The sequence below is a fragment of the Eretmochelys imbricata genome, chromosome 6 (assembly GCF_965152235.1).
Source record: "Eretmochelys imbricata isolate rEreImb1 chromosome 6, rEreImb1.hap1, whole genome shotgun sequence".
Classification (NCBI taxonomy): domain Eukaryota; kingdom Metazoa; phylum Chordata; order Testudines; family Cheloniidae; genus Eretmochelys; species Eretmochelys imbricata.
The window spans coordinates 42,293,633-42,318,094 of NC_135577.1; the positions used below are offsets into that span (position 1 = coordinate 42,293,633).

Here is a 24,462-nt window from a genome sequence, read left to right on the forward strand (position 1 = left end):
TTATGTGTTTTCGTTATTTCTTCCATTTCATTATATTTGGCAGAGAAACATATGCTTCTAAGGGTATGTTTACGTTTTGAGCTCAAAGGTATAATTTCCAGCTTGAGGAGGCATACCCATGCTAGCTCTAATCATTAGTATGGTAAAAATAGACCTGTCATTCGCGCTGCCATGGCTACACTATTTTTAGCGAGCTAGCTCAATCAGTGCTACCATGGGTATGTCTCCTAGAGCTGGAAATTATACCTTCAAGCTCGAAGTGTAGACATACACAAGTCTGGTGCATGATAAGAGTTGCAGAATGTTTCTGCTCTTGGAGCAAGACATGTAGCTTACTGTTACAGTTGAACATGGAACTAATATAACTGGACAATTTTTTTTTTTTTTTTTTTTTTACAATTTTTACCACAGTGGTAGAAAAAAAAAGTCATTATTTCAAGCCCTGGTTTTCTATATGGGCACTTTGAAAAAGGAATGTCACCTGGATGACCTGGAATGGGCATGATGGATGAATAATGTCTTCAGTATTTCCTCTTCTTGTTTCTTTTCAACAGTTCCATGAACAGTGAATTTCACCTGGTCAAAGTATTGCCATTTCTGTCATCTTTAAAATAACTTGTGTGCTATTTTCTTTCAGAGAATGACATGTAATTTCACTGGCATCATTTCAGTGACCGTTTCAGCTTATGTCACACAATTCCTAGAGTGATTCACCTTTTTAGTGTTCATTAAATTTGTATTCACTGCACACTATTGCACAACTCCAGAACTATAGATAGTTCATATGCTTAAGTACTATGGTTACTGTACAGATTGGAGAAAAGGAACACTGGGTATTAAAACATGCATTCTTAATAAAGTATGTGTTGCATACTGATAATATTTAAAAGGACACTACAAAAGATTGTAATTTTTTAATGAATTGTCTTACTCATATGATGCTCAACACCTTACATTATTAAATCTTAAAAGATTTTTAATACTATACGTTTATTTTTTGCCATTTATACTATTTGTAAAGTTAAAAGTAACTAGTTTCTGGCATAGTGAGGGAGAGCAATTCCATAGAATTGTCTTCCGAATGCATGATGTTGGCTCAGTTGCTTGGAGAAATACCACTGTATTACAGGAATTTGGGTATGACAAACCTGTTCCAGCATGATATACAAATCATGGATGGGATCTTTATAAAAGCTATGAGAAATGACTAGAAAACAGCAGGAAGATGCAGATATGCAGAGAAAGTATAGTTTAGGATTTGACCTTACATGCAGAAGCAATAGTGCGTGAGCCTCAGTTATAATGGTATGTAAAGGAACCAAACTTTTAGGCCTTGTTTGATTAATAGGCTTATAAATACCATTCTTACAAATCCAGGACACTTTAAATACATTGGAATAGATCCTTAGGTCAAGCCAAGATATGCTTCGTACAGGACCTAAAGGAAGGGGACTGAATTGAAGACACTGCCACAAATGGTATTTCTTCACCTTTCTTTCCTCTAATCCTGTGGGCATGTTCAGCCTCCAACAAAACTTAAATTAGGCCCAGGATTGCTCAGGAATTCTGAACATGTCTTTTTTGCCCTCTGTGCATTGCTGGAGGAGCACAAAATCCTTGGAGCATGGCCAAGGTCATTGGTAGAACCTAGCTAGCATTAAACAAAGATGAACAAGATTTATGACAGCCAAGATCTTTGATGTAGTAGCAGCTGGTATCTTGAAGACCAGGAGTTCCATGAGAACTCCTTTAGGTTACACATTTCAAAGAAAAGCACAGTTTCCATCTGTCAATAGCTACTATTTTGTAGGCAGGCAATAAGATTCAGACAGTCAAGATCTTGTCGATACTAAATGCCTTGATTAGCCTATCACACTTTCAGGCAACGTTCAGAAAAGTTTATGAAAATGAGAAAAATTTGGAGACATTTTTAATATTCAGTTCTCAGATCTTTAGGTCAAACAAATCTGGAGCATTCTAGTAATGGTTTAGATGCTGTGATTTTTGGAAACAATAGTGACATGTGATGAGGCAGATAGGCCCCCATACTGGCAATGAGAGGTTTAATGAAAGCCTTTGGATCCAATTTATCCCTCCTTTCTATACATGCAGCAGATGTGAGACATAGATAGGGGAGCTAAAAGGAGAAGATCTAGCCCAGTCTAGGAAGAACAGCAGAGTGCTGTTTCTCCTGATGTGAGAGAAGTCTGGCTGAAGCCCAGAGACTAAGCTAGTTTGCTGGTTGGATGATCCTCCTGCTCTAAGGGGTGGCCCAACCGTAGGTAACTGGCTGACGTATGGACTGTTGAAGACAAGACCTGAATAAAAGGGTGGGGTCCTACAGAAGGTCATCGGACAATCCTGTGTTTTTTGTTTCTAATTTCATTTGGATTGTAACGCTCCAGAAGGGGTAGGACTTATATGTATCTTGGCCAGAGGGCTAAAGTGCCACTACCACTCAAGAGGCAGCAAACTACCAGTGGAGAGCCAAGGCTGGGCAAGTTGTGATGTGATAAGGCCATGAGAGGGCACTGCAGAGATAACAAGAAAAAACAAAATGAAAATAAATCTAAGAATTGGTCGTCTTCACAAAGCGGAATCTGGTTTAATAAAAATCTTTTTAGCTGATTATAGACTTTCTTCTTGGAATCCATGTCAGTATCCATAAAAAGCCACATACATGATGATGAAGCTGCTGATTCCAAGAACCGTTCCTGAAACACATGGAACTCTTAATTTCACATGATTTTTGCTTTTAGGACAAAGGAAGGCTTTTATCTGAAGGTTCAAGGATAAGAGATTGTATATCTTTCAGAACTCATCATAAGCAAGGTGTCTTGTGCAGTGAACCACTTTCTAGTCCTGTAATAATTAACTGAAATTCAACTAAAAAATGCCTGTCTGGGATTTTAAACTCCACAACGAAATAAACAGTTTGTCACAAATTATTACTGAAGATGCAGTCTGATTGTTAGGCTCCAACCTGGGTCTGGGTGTTTTGGTTAGAGCCAGGGTTTATTTCTCCTGTCCCAGCGTCACTCAGCATTCTCTCTCAGAAGAAGCAGACAAGCCTTCTTATCTTACCTAGTGGGGTCTGATTGGCCACTGCCTCTCTATCCGCTGGAGGATCATAGATTGCAAGGCCAGAGTGGACCGTTGTGATAACCTACTCTTACCTTCTATATAACATAGACTATAGAACTTCCCCAGAATAATTACTTTTTGGACTAGAACTTATCTTTAAAAAAATCCAATCTTGATTTTAAAAATTGCCAGTAATGGAGAATCCGTCACAAGCTTGGGTAAATTATTCCAATGGTTAATTACCCTCATTGTTAAAAATATACATTTTATTTCCATTCTGAATTTGGCTAGCTTCAACTTCCAACCATTAAATTTTGTTATACTTTTTGCCTTGTAGACTGAAGAGTCCATTATCAAATATTTGTTCCCCATGTAGGTACTTACAGAGTGCAATCAAGTCACCCCTCAGCCTTCCTTTTGTTAAGCTAAATAGATGGACTTAAGAAATTCAATCACTATAAGGCATGTTTTCCACTCCTTTAATCATTCTCATGGCTCTTCTATGAACCCATTCCACTTTATAAGCATCCTCCTTGGTTTGTGGACACCAGAACTGGACACAGTATTCCAGCAGTGGTCACACTATTGCCAAATAGAGAGGTAATATAACCTCTCTCCTCCTAGTCAAGTTTCCCATGTTTATGCATACAAGGATTACTTTAGCCGTAGGCTTGTTGGTCCTGACAGTATGAGGCTTCTCTAGGCAGTGCTTGGACATCTAAATTGACTATCCGTCTTTCCTAGGCGATGCTTTTCCTTGTGTGGGTTTGTCAGTGTAGCAATGCCTCCGATGGGGGGCAAAGAAGGCCTGGTACACCCTGTCACAATATTCCATTGCTTCAGTATGAAATTATAGCAGGATGTTGAAAATGTAATAGGTATTTTACATAATCTAGACTGCTGCAATATTTTTATTTTGTTCACTTTTCTTTTAACAATATCAATTTATTTCCAATATATACAAAAACTAGAAAGAAATGGAAGGAATCACTGAATATTAATCACATAGAAGTATACGCAAATGCTATAGTACAGCTTTGATTTTCCAAAACTGACCTTTTTCTGAAACGGTCCCTCAATCTCTATTCATTTGAATTTAAAATATTCTTGATTACGTGCAACCTAATTGTCCAAACTTCCCCAGGGTCTTCCAAAGCATTTGGATAATAGAGTTTGTACTGCAGTCACAACTTCTACCTTTACTATCAGGACATTATATCCAAAGAGTAAACAATTTCCGAGTACTAATGACCTACATTAATTAACACAAAAACAACCTCTTTGTTCAGTTATGGATGGGAGATGAAATGAAACAATGGTTACATTTCTAGAGTTTAACATATATTGAGAGCTTTGAATTATGATTTTAGAAAGTATTAGAGGCAGGCCAGCCCCCACGGCTTCACGTCAGCAGCAAATACCACAGGGGTGTTTTCATCTCTGCTGGTGTGTCAAAACCCTTCCATCACCCAAAGGGAGCCATTTGCTTCAGTCACTTCAGTCTTCTTAAGATATTGCCACATTGTGTTTTACCTCTAGTGTGATCCAAGATCTCTGCCTACCCACCCAATGCTTTTACACAGGGCAAATATCTTTTGTGTAGCTTAGGTAACTAAGGAATGATAATATTTCCTTGCACTCTTTATTGAAATCGTGAGCTCTTTGTGGAAGAATGTCTTGTAATGTGTGTACGTACTGCACCTACCACTGACAGTATGTCTACACGGGGATAAAAGCACTCTGGCTGGCCCAGGTCAGCTGACTCAGGCTTGTGGGGCTCGGGCTGCAGGGCTAAAAATTGCTGTGTAGATGTTGGGCACGAGCCTGAGCCCAAGCTCTGGGACCCTTCACCCACATGGTGTCCCAGAGCTCGGGCTCTAGCCCAAGGCCAAACGTCTACACAACGATTTGTCAGCCCTGGAGCCCGAGCCGGAATCAGCTGGCATAGGCCAACCACAGGTTTTAAATTGCAGTGTAGACATACTCAAAGAGGCCTCAGTCTTCTTTGGGGCCTCCTGGCCCTCAAGTAATACAAATGATTGATGATGATATCACAAATTGTTTTTTATGAAAGATAAAATATTTAGGGCCAGATCCTCAGTCCAGGTTAAGTCTCCTTTGCACCACTGGAATGATGTAAAGGTGACTTACAGCTGCCATAAAGGAGCAACTGATGATTCCCTTGACAAAAGGGGGAATTTCTGGTGCTGTAAAGCCTGCATAGCCAGCTTTATGCCATATGCTTTCCCTTCCATGTAGGGGGAGTTTTGAGATGGGTTGAGGACATGAGGGCCAAGAGAGGTGTCACCTGCATAAGTTAGAGCAATCGACAATAAGGGCTGCCTTCAGGATTGGGGGAGATGAAACGCTAAGGATCAAGCCCTTAGGTTTTCTTATGAACAGTAGTATCTTAATTATAAATTATCTTTAGGGCTGCAGGTTTGTCATCGTAAGGAAAAATGCCATGGACATGATAATTTTCCTGTTTGTCGGTGACTTGTGTCTATGTGAGTTTAATAAATTCATCCTGCAGCTGTGGCTCCTGTCCTGTGGGACTGGGCCCCAGCATTGTGACCTGGTGCACAGATTCACAGCGCTGCTCAGGTTTCGTTCAGCCACCCCTCTATCATGACAGGGTGGCAGCCAGTCCAAATTTCAGTGAGTGGCATTGTAACCTGGTGTGTGGGGTAGCATGCTGCTTGAGTTTACCCTGACCACCCTTCCATCAAGGGTGGTTGAGCCAAACCTGGACAGCGCTGTGACTTTGTGTGCCAGGTTGCAACTTCCAGAATAGCTGCAGAAGCTGCTGCTGTTGGGGGTGAGTGCAGGGCAAGCTGGGAGCCAGGCCCAGCCCCTCAGGACAGGAGTCACTGCTGCAGGGTGAGAGTGGGTTGGGTTTGCTCTCCAACTCCCTTCCCTGCCCTCCAAGGCCTCTCCTCCTCACTGTGCCGAGAGTAAGGTTGCAGTGCCGGGGCAGAGTGTGGCACTGCAGGTGGTCGGTGCCCCCTTGGCAGGATGAGGAGGAGGAGGCAGCAGCAGAGGAGGAAAAGGATGCTGGCCTATGAGGAATAGTTGAATTTCATTTGTCACAGCATTTTTTTTTATCATAAATCATGGAGAGGTCACAGTAAATCTTGTAACTCATAACTTCTACTAAATTTACCATGACTGCTTTGTGATTTTTGATAAAAAATGCTGTGACAAATCTGAAGCCCTAATTACTTTGTCCTTTAAAACAATTGTAATGATTGCTTTAGTTGATAGTCCTATCCAATATCTATTTATATCTATTTATCTATGCCTTTTTGTTATTTTTCAGTATTTCATCTTATTTCACATTTTGTGAAAATTATTTATCACACTAGATTTTTTTGAGGATTTCACCTTTTTTCCTGCTTCGATAGAATTGGATTTTCTGAGAAACAATATAGAATGCTCAGTTTCTTTCTTGTTGTAAATTTGCATTCTACTGGATTTAGAGTCAGTACTAAGTAATGTGTACTTAGTCTGTCCATGTGTCTAGGTCAGTGAAAGAATCAGAGGTCCAACAGCTTTATACCATGAATTTACCACTGTGTTCAGGCTTTTATTTAATTCATATAAGTATGAGGTTTGTAAGTGATTAAGACTGGATCTGCAGGTTTTTGTTGCATTAAATAGGATTTCGTCTTGAACCATCTTTAGTGAGACAGTTTTGTTTTTGTGAAGTTTTTAGATGCTTGCACAATAAGAATGAATCTTACTTCACCAGCAAAACATCTGTACAACATTCATGGAGCAAAAATGGAAGATCTCAGCAGTGGTAAGTAGAAATAATACTCTAGAAAATAAATACATTGGTACAACCATTGCCATGATCTTTAGTATTTTGTTTTCATAATTTATTTTCTGTTGTATCCAATTTATTTTACCCAGCCTTCCATTATTGATAGAGAATGATTGTGTCTGCTAACACCTTTGCTCTTCTTTTTTTTTTTTTTTTTTTTGGTATTGTCAATTTCTAGGCCAGGAACTGTTCTAAAATATATTTGTAAAGTGTTACTAGTACCTACAGCACTGTGTGCTGAAGTGCAGTTTTACAATCTAGCTAGAGTCATAAACTTGTTCCTGCTTTCCTTCAGCTCCTGGGAGAAGTAAGTAACATGCACTAGTCCTCTATGATACAGTACTGTCAACATTGCCCCAAAAACTTGAGATTGGCTTAAAAATAATGAAATTTTTAAAAATACATTTGGATTTTTTTATTTGCCTTCTAATTTCTGGGTCTTTATGATTTATATTCTCAAGTTTTTCTCTGCAACCAGAAAGGCTGTAACTTTTTTTTTTTAAGAAAGCTGAGATTCTTATGTAATCACATGACTCCAGCAGCTGGACTTTAAGAAAAACTCCAAATATTGCTTGCAACAAATTTATTGTGTGCAGTAAATTGCCTGCAATTGCTCACAATAGAATCACAAGAGCTGGCAACACCAGACTGGCTCTAATGCTCAGATTGGTGTGTATGTGGTAGTAACTGTTTCCCCAACAGTTTCCCCTGTTTCTCTATGCCTCCTAATTCCTTTGCATGGGCACTCAGGAGAGTTCAAGACTGAGCCCTATATAAATAATATATTAATTATAAACAAAAACACAGTAAGAGAATGTGAAAGTTCCAATTTTTAAAAGCGATGCTTGAAAAGGTGATTATTTACAAGCCAGAAAGAACTCAACTTGTCTTCATATTCCAAGATGGGATTGCAGGGCTAGCAGTTAGGAAAACCATATTTTTAATAGTAAACTAAGTATGTTTGATATGGAAGTGAGAAATAATAAATATATAACTGATGAGAATATTTACAGAGCCACTTTTATAGATTAGAACCTCATATGATTCTCACATTTATTAACTGTTAACTTGACAGCATTAAAATGGAGTGATAGGAAATAGTTTCTTCTGTGTACCCTCAGGGGTTCTTGGCATCAGCAAGGCAGTCTATACCTCATGCGGTCGCACAACTCCTCCTCTAACTACAAAATTGTTTGTCCCTTGAATGAATCTGAACTGCTCAGGTCTACTCCCTAAACGGTTCTTGAAAATTCAGATTGTATAATATTTTTTAAAAAGAAGCTAGAATAACATAGGTAAAATCAAGTTGGGATTGCCTGATTTATGGCTGTTCATACAAACTTAATTCTGCCCCTTGTACATATACATTATGATTCAGTCGTTAATGACATGATCACATACTGTTTTGTCCACAGGATCCCTGCCCCACTTAGGGGTGCACAGTATGGACACACAAATGCTTGAGTTTGCAACCTAAATAATATTATTTTAATATAAAGTTTTTGTAGTTTTTTTTAAAGAAAAAAAGTAAAAACTAGTTCTTTTATGAGAAGCACTAACCACGCCCCAGTATGCTTCATCATAGTTTGAGTCAGCATTTTGTCACTGACTGCTTCTAGTTGAGATCAGGTCTAACTACATTAGCTGGCAGTAGCAAAAGGCTATTATCCCAGAGTGGGTCTGGGAGGTGGCTGGTGCAGGAGGAGCCTGGCTTAGTCTTCTCTATTTCTGCCCTCAGGAGATACGGAGGAGGGGTTCCTGCCCCATTGTGGTGCTGCCAGAGGATGGCATTCGATCCTGGGGATATGTTATTCTTCCAGGACAAGGGAGCCCATCCACATTCTTTTTCCTCCAGCACTCCTCCGCTACAGCTACTCCACAAATTCCAGGTTTCCACAACAGCTTGTAGTGCTGCTGCTACTTTTGTAGTGGCATCAGTCCAACCTCAGACTATTCATGTTAAATTATTATTTTGCCATGCTGCCAAAATTTTCCTGAGGAACGCAAGCAAGAGATGGGAAGTGGTGATGATTTGAACAGTTTATATCAGACTAGATGATTATAATAGCCCTCTCTGTACTTAAAAATTATGAATCTCAGAAATGGAATTTTATGGGACAAAGAATAGCCCCAGGGCATTGCCCTGACCTGACTATCAAAGGTTTGCCGCAAATAATGCGGTGTTGAAGCTTCTCAAAGAAAAGGTTACAAGAATGTTTTATAGCGGAAAGTGTTAGGCAATCTAAATATATAGGGATTGCTACCAGCTTCCCTTTAATAACTGTATTATTTGACAAATAATATGTGAACATGTAATTAAATAGTCTTTTGCAATGCATACATATAAGGAGCATAAGCTAAGGTTGCATGTGCAAGCTGAACTCTGGCATTTTCTGACTTTTGAGCGAATTAACCTCTCAATGTTAATGTTCCGTTAACATACATTTTTTTTAATTTTATCTAAATGAGTTTCATTTTGAGCATATCATCCTGGCTGCTGACAAATATGGTGACTTCACAGACAAATAATGGAAGTTATTAAACGATTTCTAATTCTGCATCTAATTATAATACAGCATTGATTTATAGTTATATTTAAAAGTCCATTTCCAAGCCCTTTTTTCTTCTGCCTGCCAAAGAAAATTCTGGTCTAACAAGTCATTTCATGTGGAGAAAAGAAATGGTTCAAATATTTTAAAATTTGGATACTTTACTAGGCCAGAGGAGATGGCTTGGCGGTCTGGTGAAAAGTGTTTTGACACTTTAGTTCCTTGGTATTTTCCTGTAAAACTGGAACCTGTCCTTCCTTCAGTATTTTTATTGGCCCCATACCAAAGCCCATTGAGGTCAACCGGATTATTTCTGTTGACTTCTTTGGGCTTTGGTCTCTTAGTCATTTCACTGGATTATGAGATAGTGGCTACCAAGGGCAGCACAAAAGCATGCCTATGCCATGGGACAGCAACATATTGAAAACTCTAGAGTTATATATACAATATTATTATTATTTACGTTTTATTATATTTCAAAATATCATTAAAAGAACACAGAAAAATTCTAAAATATATTTTGTATCAAATTAATAATATTGTTCCATTTACATATTTAGAATTTCATTGCATTATCAGCCCTTCTCAAACAACAACACAGTAAAAGTTGTTATATGCAATATAGTATGTTTGTGGATGTGTGACTACATATCTGTAATACAATTCCAAAATAGATGTACAGTACAGTATACCTTATAGAAACTTAGTCCACAATATCAATGTAATCTTTCATTTTTCTTATTACTTTGTTTAGTATTTCATCTAAAATAATTACATTAAAAAGTTTGAGCAGCCTAAAGTCTGTAGAAACTTTTATGTTCTTAGCTTTTTCAGCACAAATAATGTTGACTTCTATGGGACACTGCTGGCTGAGGAAGAAGTCTCTTTTTAAGAGACATTGCGAACCTGCAGTGACCCTGGACAGCTTGTTAACTAATGCAGAGTAGCTTTGGATGGTATGGTAAAATGGAAATAGGGTTCTGCTGACTGTGCAAATATAAAAAAAAAGCTAGGACATACAACAACATTTACATTTAAAAATAAGACTGTGGGCTCAATCCTCAATCCCTGTCAGCTGCATTGAGCAGCTGGAAAACTGACCTGAAGGTGCAGCTGAGGTTTGCCCCCCAAATTCCCTATACACAGAGATATTCTTGGGTGTGCAAAGCCAGTGTAGCCAGCTCCACACATCCCCAAGTCCCCTGCTCTGTGCAGAGGGTATGCCAGGAGCAGGGAGGGGAAGAATGGGCCAGAGCTCACACTGTTCTGGCAGATTTTTGGCTGGTGCAGCAGACACAAGAGGTGACACAGCCCTGGACCTAAGTTCCACCAGGGGCCATTTCAGGCCTTGGCTGGCCCCAGGTTTGGCAGTGCAGGAAAGTGGCTTAGAACCACTTTTTCCCTCTCCATCCTCAGCTGCAGTGTGTGTAAACTTGGCACAGTTGGGGATGGAGGATTACACTGTACCATGTCTAACAACATCAAGAGGTTGGCTGCTATTGTACCTGAGTACATTTTCTGCTATATAGTATGTTTTAAAAGGCTTGATACATATGAAATTAGGCTGCTAATTCAATGAAAGTCTACTGGACTCCATAGCTTTTTTTGGGGGGAGGGGAACTCTGCTTTCTACATTAGCTATGTGTTTGTTGAACTAATCATGATGTGATATCTTTTCTCAACAGTGAAATCTTTTGACCGTATCATTTTATCTCTTAAACTGCCATAGGTGATCTGCAAAAAGTTTAGTATTGGAGACTTGTATATTGGTGATGCATTGAAAAAATGACTGGGTCTGATTTTCTACTACTCAAAGTAGGTGGAAAATGTGACTAAATCGGAAAGGTAGCATTTTACTCACTTTCAAAATGTCTACAATGACATAGAGAATTAGGCCTATTTGGTATGACAATAAATTGTCAGCAGAATGTGTAGTAATAAAAACTTATAATAGACAGTATCTGTACAAGACCTTCTAAAGCTTTTTTTTTATAACATAGGTACCAGAAATATGTCATATTACATAGTTTTGAAAAATATTGTAATCTGACATCACATTTATAGCTGATACACCAGGCTGACCTCTAAGTGCTAGAATCTGAACTTTTTTTAGGCTCCCTCTCCCCCCCCCCTTTTTTTTTTAATTATGTATTTAAGAATACTGGAATCCACTTATACACATTACCAACAACAGTGCCACCTTCAGGAAAGGAAAATGAGAAAACTTCTATTGGATGAGTTAAATGAAGAGACTGCTGTTGACATTTTATGAACTTTTAAAGGATAGTTTTGACATTCTAAGAGCATTTTGGTTTGATGCATTTAAATGATAGTGAAAGAAAGAGAGAGAGAGAAAAAAAAAGAAAGAAAGCTTAATTTCTGGTAGTGTCTGCACTCTTGATTTATATTGTAACCTAAAATACCTGGCAAACTTATTTTCTGGTATCTCAATATTATTGCTTTTTGAGGTTCACAGAGTTTTGATTAATCTCTGATGCTGGACTGCTTACCTTAGTTTGGCAGAACCTTATCTTACTGCTGTTGCTGTTCTCTGATTTTTCCAGGTAGTACTGTTTTGTGGGGTACATTGCTCCTGGAAAGACAATAATTTCACATAAAATGAGTCTTCTAAGAATACTATGTAGTCTAGGAGAGCTCAACAGGGAAAACTGCATAACTAATGACAGGTTTCAGAGTAGCAGCCATGTTAGTCTGTATTCGCAAAAAGAAAAGGAGTACTTGTGGCACCTTAGAGACTAACAAATTTATTTGAGCATGAGCTTTCGTGAGCTACAGCTCACTTCATCGGATGCATTCATGCTCACAAAAGCTTATGCTCAAATAAAGTTGTTAGTCTCTAAGGTGCCACAAGTCCTCCTTTTCTTTTTGCATAACTAAGTTATTCAGAAGTGAGCTCCATACCTATCCCAACTGTTCCTGGGGAGGAATGCAGAACTTCATTCAGAGTGATGGAAGGGTGGGAAAGAAAGGCACAAACCCTTCCTTAGCTTCCTCCCTGACACTTCCCAAGCCTATTTTTCAGCTGGGGAGAGCTTTATAGTCTCCTCAAAAGACTAGCATGGGTGTGGTCTCCCCCAGAGAGCGCTGCCGCTGCTGGAGAGGACTGGTGAATCCTTCTCACACAATAGTAGGCTTACAGGGAGAGTAGGTCATGGGTTTACCTAGTTCAGAAAACTATCAGACAAGCATCTGAACATTAGAGCCTTTGCCTGAATCAAAATTTTGAACCAGTGGAGGTTTCTTCAGTGCTAAAAATGTGTTAAGTCATTTATTAGGTAAAAAAGGAAGACAGCTCTTTTAAAATGCGGTCTGAAAAAAGCAGCTTCTTCCTCAGTCAAGATTACTTGCAGTAGCCTGCCAGAGAAGTCAGCACAAGTTGGGTATGAAACATTCAAGAAAATTAAAACTTTTACAGGGGTTAGCCTGCTATAAGTTTGTATTGTAGTTATTTTCAGTTAGAATAAATGTTAATCAAATAAGAGATCTGAACAATCTTAGATAGATAGTAGACTAAACATCTATGTACTGCATCATCATACATCTATTGCTGTATTTTAACATATATCTATATAATCACACACACTACATATATGCAATACACTCCACTCAACTTCATTTACTATAATGATGTGTGACAAATTTGGACAAGAGAGGGCTGTAAACAGATTGACACTTTAAAAATGAGAACAGATATTGTTAGATTCAGTTATGAATACAATACAAAACATCTTCCAACATTTTGATTTAAATCTTTTTAATATCTTAACTTTTAAATGAGAATATAACTACTATAATAATTTTATATGTATTATTTTTGGTGCTTGAATTTTGTGCTTTAAAAGGTATGAGTTTAAGGCTGTTTTTTAACTTGGTTGTCTTTAACATTAACATCTTTTTAAGTACTACCGTGATATAAGTATTCACAATAACAGGTAAAAAATTGTAAGTATGTAATTATAGTGATTCATTTATTCAAAGGTAAACTGGTACATGCTATGTTAAGTTAGGTAGCTTTTACTAATTGTTATAGAGCTACTGAAGCTGGTGATCATGTTTCACTTTAAATCGATATAAGTAATCAGGGATGGTTAGATGATACACAAAGTGTAGTGAGGCTTTTGTAACAATTAAAAATGGTGAGCCTTGTAGGAAGGTTGGTAAAGACACATTATCTTCCATGTTATCAGAAGATACTGTAACACGATTACTCTCTTGCAGGCCATTATAAGTTGTCACTTTTGGTTGCTGTTGGCTTTTATTTACAGTGGTCCCATGTGCTACTTGTTTGCAAAGTCACAAGTCATGTGATAGTGACTAGCAAAATGTGTCGCCATTGCACAGGAATAGACTGAGAAGCTAACTGAAGGCTTGTGTAGCTCTTTTTCTTTGCCTTGAGGCCTAATTCAATACAATAGAATTTTTAAAAAATAATGTGTTATAGTATTGAATACCTAACAAGCACTTCTTTGAGTTCAGGGTAGTTGGAATTACTTGATATTTTGATGGTATCAGCAATTACTGACATGAGAGGAGGGTTGAATATTTCAGTCCCAGACTATTTTTACTTTTATATAGCAAGTTATTTAAATACATTAATTTTGTACATTGACCTGTTATACCCTCTGCTGTTTTTTTTAAAAAAAGTGCAGGGTGGTGGAAGTCGAAAGAGGCATAAAGTGTATTGGAAAACTACCAAAATGTCCCCTGCAAATGGACCCTATTCAGAATCAGTAAGCGTATGATGAGTGAAGTGGTTTTGAATATCGCCTTTAGATTCCATGCTGTTACAAGGCCAGCCCCGAACATGGCAACTCTTATTTCTACACACAGTACCTCTTCACTCTCAATTTAACCCAAAAATCTGATGAACCCATTACTCCATACTTGATTTCATGGAACAAGGAGTAGATATAGTTACAAATGATCAATCACAAGCCGTGAACCAAAGCAGCAAGGCATTAACAATTCACACCATTTCGGTCCACTTGCTCAAGCAGAAGATGTGCCAGCATATTTAATGCACAGCTACTTCATTCAGTTTAAGAAAAGACATGACTCGTGCTGCATTTTAGAAACTAAAGGTACTTCATAGTTTTCATGCCTACTAACTATTGAGTTTCAGAATGGAATGCACCCATATCTAAACAATTAACATAACCAGTTGTGCAGTAACAGTCCCAGAGAGACAAGTTCATAAATTATATTTTACTCAGTTTAAAATAAAGAATAACCTACAAACTGTTTTCCCCTAATAAAGCCAAGTTCTATCAGATTGTTTTGTACAAATCAACATCTTGTTCAGCAGTATGGTAACAGTGTAGACCCCACAGGCATATGCCGTCAATTTAATGGGATCACTGAAAAAGCAAAGCAGCTGTGAAAGATTGCTTTAAGTACAGCAATCGTGTGCTTGTCATTCTGTTCAATGGTGGAAAAATCCAAATTCGGATAGGCATCAGTATTTAAGAAAATGACTGCTAAAACATCTCTCATAAGTACCTTAGGGACAATAAGATTTGACATATAGCATGTAAACAAAAATACACAGCAGCTGTTAGATTAGTTTTGTTTGAGTAAAAATACAGTGACATAATTTAAACAACATAGCAAACTGTATGCTCTCCATCATTCAGTCTCCCTCTGCAGACCATGCTTTTGGATAGTGTATGCCAGTTGCTTTGGGACTCAGAGCTGTATAACTGTTACTAAAAATAGGGGGGAAATGCAGTCAAGCACATGTGTGCATTAGCACCAACTCAACTCAAACTGCGCACACACACGCACACACACACACACACTCTGCAAAATATACTGTTCAGCTCCTTTGAGAAAGTCTTTGTTGGTATCTAAGGAGCTTCATGGTGAATTTTTCCTCTCCATATTTCAGTCAGATTGAAAGCTTTTTGTCTAACAGTTTTAAAAAAAAATCTGATGATGAGATAATTCTTATTGTTCTGCTGCCGTTACTTGTGGCAAAATTAAAAAATGATTGTAGTATTATACTATATACCCTAAAATAATATGCCCTGGAATACAGTACAGAATTAGGTCGATGTAAGGCAGCTAACCCTGTAAGTGTCTACAATAAAATGCAACTCCCACCATTGTAACTCGCCCACTATACCACCTTAATAGCTCCACCTCCACAAGAGGCGTGGTGCTTACGTCGATGTAGTTAGGTCGACGCAGCGTCAGTGTAGACACTGCGTTACTTACATTGACTGTTGCTGCCTTTCAGAGGCCATCCCACAATGCCCCACACTGACAGATAAATTGGTGCCAGTTCTCCTGGTGAAGACACGCACTACCGACACAAGGAGTGCAGTGTGGACATGCAAAAGCAGTTTAATTACTACAGTGACTGTAAGTTGACGTAACTTATGTTGACTCAACATTGTGTATGACTCAACATATTATGTAACTTATGTTGACCTAACATTGCCCTATCAGAAAAATCTGGCAATAATACTGAGATATCTACACTAATTGAGAACTCCTGGAGTTCTCAGTTCTTCAATTAGGGGGGGAAAAGTCCATTACCAGATGTCTGTTTCCCCATTCTCTGGCAAAACTGCTGTCTATTGTGTGTTGGTATCCTGTTTTTTCCAGATTTCATCTTGTTCCATTACTCTATTTCATCATCATCTGCACTACCACCTCTTGCAGCATGTTTAAAAAAATACACCAAGAACAGAGAAATAAGCCGCTTTTGCCTCATATTAGTCACACTGGAAGGCTTTCACGTTACATTCCATGCGTTATGTTATTACCTTTATTGACTTTAAGTCCCTGGGTTTTAGAGGTAATATATTTTTAGTCTGTTAGAATCAGTGCAAAAGTACTATCTTCTTCAAGAAGTTCACCTTCTGTCCAGATATGTCAAACCCATGAAAAAAATGCAGACATTGGGCTTGTTTTTGGCTTAATTGGCTTGTGAGTTGCTTCTTGGCTAGTTTGTGGCTTTTATCTTGTTGCTTGTTGCAGCTTGTTGCTTTTTTTAATCAGCTCCCGGCAAGCAAGGGCAAGAGGGGCAAGCGGGGCAAGGGGGAGGAGAGAGTCAGGGGTGCACATAGAGGGTTGGGGTTCTTAGGGATTGGCTTGTTTTGGCCTTGTTTTGAAATGGGATTAGCTTGATTTTTGGCTTATTGTGAAAGTTGGGGTGCTTGTTTACTGCGTGAAAGTTGGCAACTGTGCTTCTGTCATATGATATAACTCAACCCACCAGGTCAGTAAGGGACAGATTTTACTTCTAATATTTCTTAACACTTAAAAAAGTATTTAACCTAGTGACCTTAGTGAAGGAGCAAAACAATTTCTTCTTCTGTTTACTTTCTCCTTCCCCATGGCTGAAGATCTGGGGAGTAATATTGCCACATAGGTGAGGTACAGCAGCGGTGGAATGATTAGGAAAGAAAGTACATAGATATGTGCTAATGCTTTCTTCTTAAAGTTCTGCATATAGCATGCTTGGAAAAGTTGAAAGAGAGATGAAAGTGGAAAGGGATTTTATCAGTCCCTTTAAAAATCCTTTTCAACCTCCACACTGCATTTTTTACATAAATTATCTTCCTTCCCGTAAGCACTAATTTCCTTCTTGGTTCATTTCATTTTCTAAACACGATATTCCATTTGTCTCATTTTATCATTCACTCTCAAGCATTCAAAATATCTCACAGAGTGGCTCTAAATCTATGACACTTGTTCATCATGCCCACGTGTATCTGTACCTCCAAATTAGCTGATTCATATTGTTTCCCGGGGCTGGCCTTTGTCTTCCTTTACCAAGGTGAACACACAGTCATTGAGTTTCATGATCCATAAAGAAAGATCGTACTTAAAGGTTAACCTTTGAACTGGGATTATTAGTGTTCTCTTGATTTTAATAAGTGCCCTGCTTCCAGTAGAGAGAATTCGGAATATTGAAGCAGGGCACTTATTAAAATCAAGAGAACAGATTAGATTAGATTGAATAGATTATACAGCACTTCAGAAAAGGTTCTAAAATCTCTGGTAAATTTGCTTGAGTGCTCTGTTTGCTTCATTTTGCAGCCTGTGGTCTGCACAGAGCTCTTAATTCCATAGAAATGTATGAAAGTTCAATATTAATTTCTACTGCTCTTCAGGAGGTCAGTGGTTCAGACCTTCTTCTTCACTGTATTTTACATAATGCACTGAGGAGGATAGAAATCCTTAGAACTGTATCAAGAAGAAATAGTTTTCAGTATGTGGCCACTCATCAAAGAATGTCTTATGGCCCTGTGTCTGGGTGACTCAGACAACCAATTATAACAATGTCAGTTACCAGAACTGAGATCAACACAAATGACCGCACGGCACTTTAAGTGGGGGGAATGTTGTCTGGGCTTGCCAAAGGAAGGTATCAGTGCTTTATGGCGGTTGGGGTGGCATGGGAAGGAGGTCAGAAACTGCTTCAAAAAAAGTGGGTGGTGGTCAGTTTTGTGGTGCTGACTCGCCCACAGGGGATATAAGGTGCAGAAGGCTTTAAAGGTGCAAGCCTTACGTGTGGGAAGTCTTTTCTCCATGCAGCAGGCAAGGCAGCACCCACCCTCCCTCCCCTAGAGGTGTGAATATCAGGTTTGGTTAGGACCTGCTGTGGGCACTGCGTTAGTCGCTCCTTTTTACGGGGGCTGGGAAGCAATTTTCCGCTCACCACCATATTGGCTTCGGTGGAGTGAGTTTTTTTCGCCTTTCCCACAGTGGGTGTCAGGGTGGACCTTTTCTGGTGAGGAGAAAAGATGGTTAGGCTATATGTTGCAACTTATTTTGTAAGTGTGAGGCAGATGTCTAGTGCAGGTACTCCATAGGGAAGGCATCCAGTGACCAGATTGATGGCCTGATAAAGGACTTAAAAGGAGGTGCTGGTTAAAGGAACGGACCGGCATGTGTGTGTTGGGGACTCCTATGATTGGTACAGCAAGGAGCCAATCCCCCTTTCTTATAGCCCACCTTAACCCTCTTACAAGGTGGGGGGGAATGGATGGTAAGTTCCAAGCCATGGGTTGGCTTGGGGAACTGGATGGAAAATGGGGGGCTGGTAGAAGCCCCACGTAGTTATTTGGATAAACTTGGAGTTGCATGCACTGTACACTTTTATCTGCTGGGTAGTCCCAGACATCAAATAATAAAATTTCAGCCTGATTAAATCCATATCAAGTGTCTCCTGTCCTCTTTTTGTATAGCTAGACAATGTATGTTATGTCACACCATTTTTGAAAGGATCTTTGACCAGTGATGAATTTTTCAGCTATAGAGCTAAGAATTCCTGATAGAACCTTCATAAACCAGAAGCTCAATAGCACCAATACTGATGAACCTAAAGAATTAAAAAAAAAAAAAGAAAAAGGAGTACTTGTGGCACCTTAGAGACTAACCAATTTATGTGAGCATAAGCTTTCGTGAGCTACAGCTCACTTCATTGGAGCTGTAGCTCACGAAAGCTTATGCTCAAATAAATTGGTTAGTCTCTAAGGTGCCACAAGTACTCCTTTTCTTTTTGCGAATACAGACTAACACGGCTGTTACTCTGAAACCTAAAGAATTTTTATTTATTTGTTTGTTTTGATGTAGGTACAATCTTCTCCTGGCATATTCATATAACACTTAATTGTTCCAAATTTCTTCCCTGCTTCCCATATAAACTATATTGCACAGAGATTTCTTTTTGTACTTTTATGGTTGCTCTTTTGTGCCTCTGGAACAGAGGGGTGGGCAGACTTTTTGGCCTGAGGGTTACATCGGGGTATGGAAATTGTATGGCAGGCCATGAATGCTCACAAAATTGGGGATACGGGTACAGGAGGGGGTGAGGGCTCCGGCTGGGGTGTGTGGCCAGACATGAGGAGTTCAGGGTGCAGGAGGGGGCTCCGGGTTGGGGTACAGTGGGGTGAGGACTCTGGGATGGGGAAACAGACATCTGGTAATGGACTTTTTTGGGGGTGCAGGAGTGGGCTCCAGGCTGGGACTGAGGGGTTCGGAGGGCAGGAGGAGGATTAGGGCTGGGAATACAGGGGAGGGGTGTGAGGGTTCCTCCTGGGGGAGCGGGCTCTGGGGTGGGGCCAGGGATGAGGAGTTTGGGGTACAGGAGGATGCTCTGGGTTGGGACCAATGGGTTTGGAGGGCGGACGGGGAATGAGAGCTGGGGCAGGCTTTTGGGGCATAGGATGGGGGTAAGGGCTCTGGCTGGGGGTAAGGGCTCTGGGTTGGGGCTGGGGAAGAGGGGCTTGGGATACAAGAGGGGGCTGTAGGCTGGGAATGAGGGATTTGGAGGGCGGGAGGGGGATCAGGGCTGGCAGGGGATTGGGGCACAGGGCGGGGCTGAGGAGTGCAGGCTCAAGGCGGCGCTTACTGCAAACAGCTCCCAGAAGCATGTCCCCGCTCCAGCTCCAAGGTGCGGCCAGGTGGCTTTGCGCACTGTTCTGTTTGCAGACGCCACCCCTGCAGCTCTCATTGGCTGGGAACCACGGCCAAAGGGAACTGAGGGGGCAGCGCCTGCAGGTGGGGTGGCATCTACAGCTGCCTGGCCACACCTCTGTGTACTACGTAGGAGCCAGAGCGGGGTCGAGCTGGAAGGGGGTCATACCCGCTGCTTCCTGGGAGCTGCATGGAGTTGGGCAAGCCCCCAACCCCACTCCCCGGGCTGGAGCGCTGTATCAGGGCACTCCCAACCCTGCTCCTCAGCGGGAGTGGAGGGCTGGATAAAATGGTCTGACGGGCCAGATGTGGCCTGGGGGCCGTTGTTTGGCCACCCCTGCTCTGGAATATTTTCTTTTATTTCAGTAGAGAAATAAATAAAGTTATTACTTTTAAAACATGGAAAAATACACACTTGTATAAGGCTGAAAATCTAGAGAGAAAATAGTTAAAAAGTCAATCTTGGCCAGTTTGTAGTGTTGTTATAGCCATGTTGGTCCCAGGATATTAGAGAGAGAAGATGGATGAGGTAATATCTTGTACTGGATCAACTTCTGTTGGTGAAAGAGACAAGCTTTCGAGGTACACAGACCTGAAGAAGAGCTCCATGTTGCTGAAAAGCTTGTCTCTTTTGCCAACAGAATCTTGGCAAGGAATATCTGGTCACAGATGTTTATGAAAATGAGTAATACAATTAGTACAGTATGTACTGTGTTTTTTATTTTGATATGAAATTATTGGGCCAGATCCTCAACTTGAGTAAATTGCTGTAGCTCCATTGAAGCCAATAGAGCTTTGATAGTTTACGTGCTGATGATCTACCCTGTTTTGTTTTAGTATGCCCCTAATTTTCCAATTCTGTTGCACTACAGATTTTACATTGATGATATACTATTTCATTGTAGAAGTTGTCCAGGGGGAAGCAGACATTCTTGACGCATTGGAAAAGAACAGTGGAGGATTTTTGTTTTCAGGAAGGTGTAGAAGGTGTTTTCAGAATTTGGTATCCAAGAGTCAGGTATTACCTTGGTACTGGGGGCTTCCTCTTTCCAGCAATTCTTGATAGCTGCCAGCTACCCTACTACTGTCCCCTCAGTATCTACTATTACCTTCAATAGTGATGCATAAGCACATTAGTGCTATATTTCTGTTAAAGTTGTCAGCAGTGAAATAGTTAATATTTATAATGTTGTAATTAGCCTTCAGAGTTAACATCTAGTTTCAGTACACGAGGCATTTCACACACTTCTCTTACAGTTTGTCTGTTTGCGGACTCAGAAAAACAACATGGCATCAGTTTACATTCAGTTCAGATTTGGAATTTTTTTCTTTGTAACCACAGGACTGAAAGCATTGTGTGAAATTCTGGTCCTTTGAAGTCAATTTCAGAATTTCAGTGGGGCCAAGATTTAATCCTTAATGTTTATAAATGAAAGCTTAGATTTTACCACACAATTCTGTGACAAATTCCACAGCAGCAGGAAAACACTTGTTTTATAAACTAAAAATTTAAATCTGCAGATATGTTATTACTTTTCAAAAATGCAATTTACTATAAACATGCTGCTGTTTCAAGTACTCTTTTCGGCCGTGTAGTAGCACCTCCTCCCCTTGGTCTATTATGCCACACTGCAACTGCAAACCTCTGTTTCCTTCTTATTTCCAACAACACTCCTACCTTCCCTCAGGGAGGCCCTGTAAAGTGTCAGTCTCTAATCCAAACAACATAAAATAATTTTCCACTCCTCCTGGGCTACCCTTCTGCCCCACTCACTCATAGAGTGCTCACCTTCCAGACTTTCTCCCTACAGGCCTGGTTCCTGCCAGAGCTGCTGATCCTCAGGGCTTCTTCCCTGGTGCCCTTCCCCTAGTCTTATTCCAAGTCTATCTCCAAGCCATTTCCTGGGGAGGGGTGGGGGGGGTGTTGGCCTTTTCCTGGAGTAGCCACATGAGCCGCCTCCTCTCATGCTGCCCTTTCCCTTCCAGACCAATCACATGAGACAGCCTCCCTTCTGTAGCTCCCCTCCCCAACTGAGTTCTTCCAGCCCTTTATTGAAATCACCCAACTCTTCCCCTATTGAGTCTGATAACTGAATTGAGCCACCTGGGTCCCAGCAAATCAGTATTAGCTGGTGCGGTGACTGATCTGTCATAGGTGAGGATAAGCCCAGCTATTTTTAACAGCCGGCCAGCCAGCCAGCCTGTCACAGGCTATATCTCTTTTTATCAAACAGGGTCATATGACCCTGTTTTTTCAGAAATTCTGGGAAATTCTTGATTCTCTGGGAACATCTAATTTTTTATTTTTAGTTTTATTGAATTTTCACATTGGCTTTACATATTTATTTAAATTATTTGTATTACCTCTGAGGTGTCTGGCAGCTAAATGTCAAGGAAATATATCCTACATTTTATACCATATATAGAATAATTTTAAAATTTTTAAATACATTAATCCATAAGGTCTGAATTCAGGAAAGCACTTAATGTACATGTTCCACTTTAAGCATGTGCTTAGGCACTGTCCTAAGTAAGAATGCTGTTCTGCATTTGGACCCAAATATGTTGCTTTTATCAGTCACCCCTTTGATGAAATGCCTGACATAAAATCATATTATTATTATTTTATTTATTATTATTGCTTGTGGTGCCACTCAGAATGTTCTAGGAACTGTACAAACACAAAATAAGACATGAGCCCTACCTCAAAGTACTTACACTCTAAAAAATCAAAAAAGACAAAACTGATAGAGAGATTGAGGACAGGGGAAATGGGAACAACAAACAAGTGAAGTAGTGAATGACCACATCCTGATAAAGCAAATGTGTTTATATATAAATCGTCATCTCCATGTGAGAAGGGCCAGCTTCTGTCAGTGTCTTGGCTTAAGTAAGTATCTGCCAACCACCATAAGTCAAGTATGTGTGTGTATAATTATAACAGTATTATCCTTTAAGATGATCACTAGTTTTAAATGCAAGGACTGTGGACATAGGCTCTTCCCCACAGCATCAAGTTCAACTCTCTTGGGTGAAATCTTGCCCCATTTAGGTCAAAGGGAATATTGCCATTGATTTCAATAGAGTCAGGATGCTCTTTTTAATGCCTTTATGGTCCTGCAGATTTTTTCCCGTCTCTACTTTGCCTCATTTATCTTATAACATTGCCTCCCATTCTCTTGTCTTTGTCATTGATGCCAGTTTACACACTCACAATGTGTGTATTATTTTTTAAATTAATAACTTTACATTTAAATATTAGATTTTCTAAATTACCCTACGAGCCTGATGTTATAGGTCCTGGTTAAGCAAGGTGCTTAAGTATGTGCTTAACTTTAAGCCCATGAGTAGTCCCACTGATTTAAATGAAACTACTCATGCATTTTAATTTATGCATGTGCTAATCTACCTTGCTGAATGGGGGCCATAGTTTCTTGTAGACATGATAGCAGAACTGGAACTTCAGGAGAGGTTTCATTAAGGAGATTGTAGTGGCCTTGCAGACCAGCGTGGGGCATTATGAGGCATGGAAGTAGTAGGTCCAGAGATATTTGTTGAAGAAGCAGTCAAACAGTATTTTGAGGCTTGTGGTGTTGGAGAATGGAGAATTGCATGAATAGAGGATGCCTAAGATTAGTGACCAGATGATAAGACAATACTGTGATACTGTTTTAAGTCATATGACTTTGTCTCAGCCACGTGGCTTGTTTGGCAGTCTAAGAGTATCATAAAAATATATGTTTTCTTTTAAAGTAACATACTCTGTAAAAAAAAATAAACAAAATTCTATGGCTTTCTGTTTTTGCCCACACGATGTGCTGAGTACACTTAAAAATACATTTATTTTAGCAAAAGTAAATATCTAATCTACCATATGCTCATCTAATTATTGTTCTCTGCATCTAGTGTTAACTTAAGTCTGTGTGTTGTGTCCCTACATTTACTTTAAAGTGACCAACTATGTGGGAACTGTCTTCTGATAGTTTCTTTACTAAAGGCTCAGTTCAGCCAAAAATGATCACCAAAGAGGCTCTGCACGGTTTTGCAGTTAAGTTGAACAGCTTTTGAGTCCAATTGTGAGTCAATTTACAGAATGTCATACTAGCCTCCTGGTCTGCATAAAATATGTGAAGTATCCAGTGATATGTACTCATTGTCTTTGTTGACTATGCATGCAGCCCTTCCTTAGTATTCAACTGCCTGTGAGGTTACTACAGACATATAAATATGTCACATATATATGCACAATGTGGTCTTGAAATGACCACATACTGACTAGAGCTAAAACTAAGTATTTCCTTTTATTTGCATGTGTTCACAAGTGTGCTTTATATTTGTATTTATTTATTTGTCAATTTTCTTCCACAACCTAGAAAGAGCAGAAATGTCTTTTATATTTTATATCCCTAAATAGTCAAGTGCCATGTTAGTTTACTATATATTTAAGAAAGGTCTCTGTTGTTTACACAGTTCAGTAAAATCCAAAATATCTGTCAAATGCATGTGTCTAAATAAAGCCTGCAGCCAAAATGTGCTTGCCTTGTTCGTCAC

At 39.6% G+C, this 24,462-nt stretch overlaps 1 protein-coding gene across 1 annotated transcript in view; it reads left to right on the forward strand.

Annotated features, from left to right (window-relative positions):
- DCDC1 (doublecortin domain containing 1) overlaps positions 1 to 24,462 on the forward strand; it is a 411,407-nt gene that overhangs the window by 82,380 nt on the left and 304,565 nt on the right. The window contains 1 exon segment of the mRNA XM_077819961.1: positions 6,793 to 6,886. Within this exon segment, the coding sequence (XP_077676087.1) occupies positions 6,793 to 6,886 (94 nt within the window).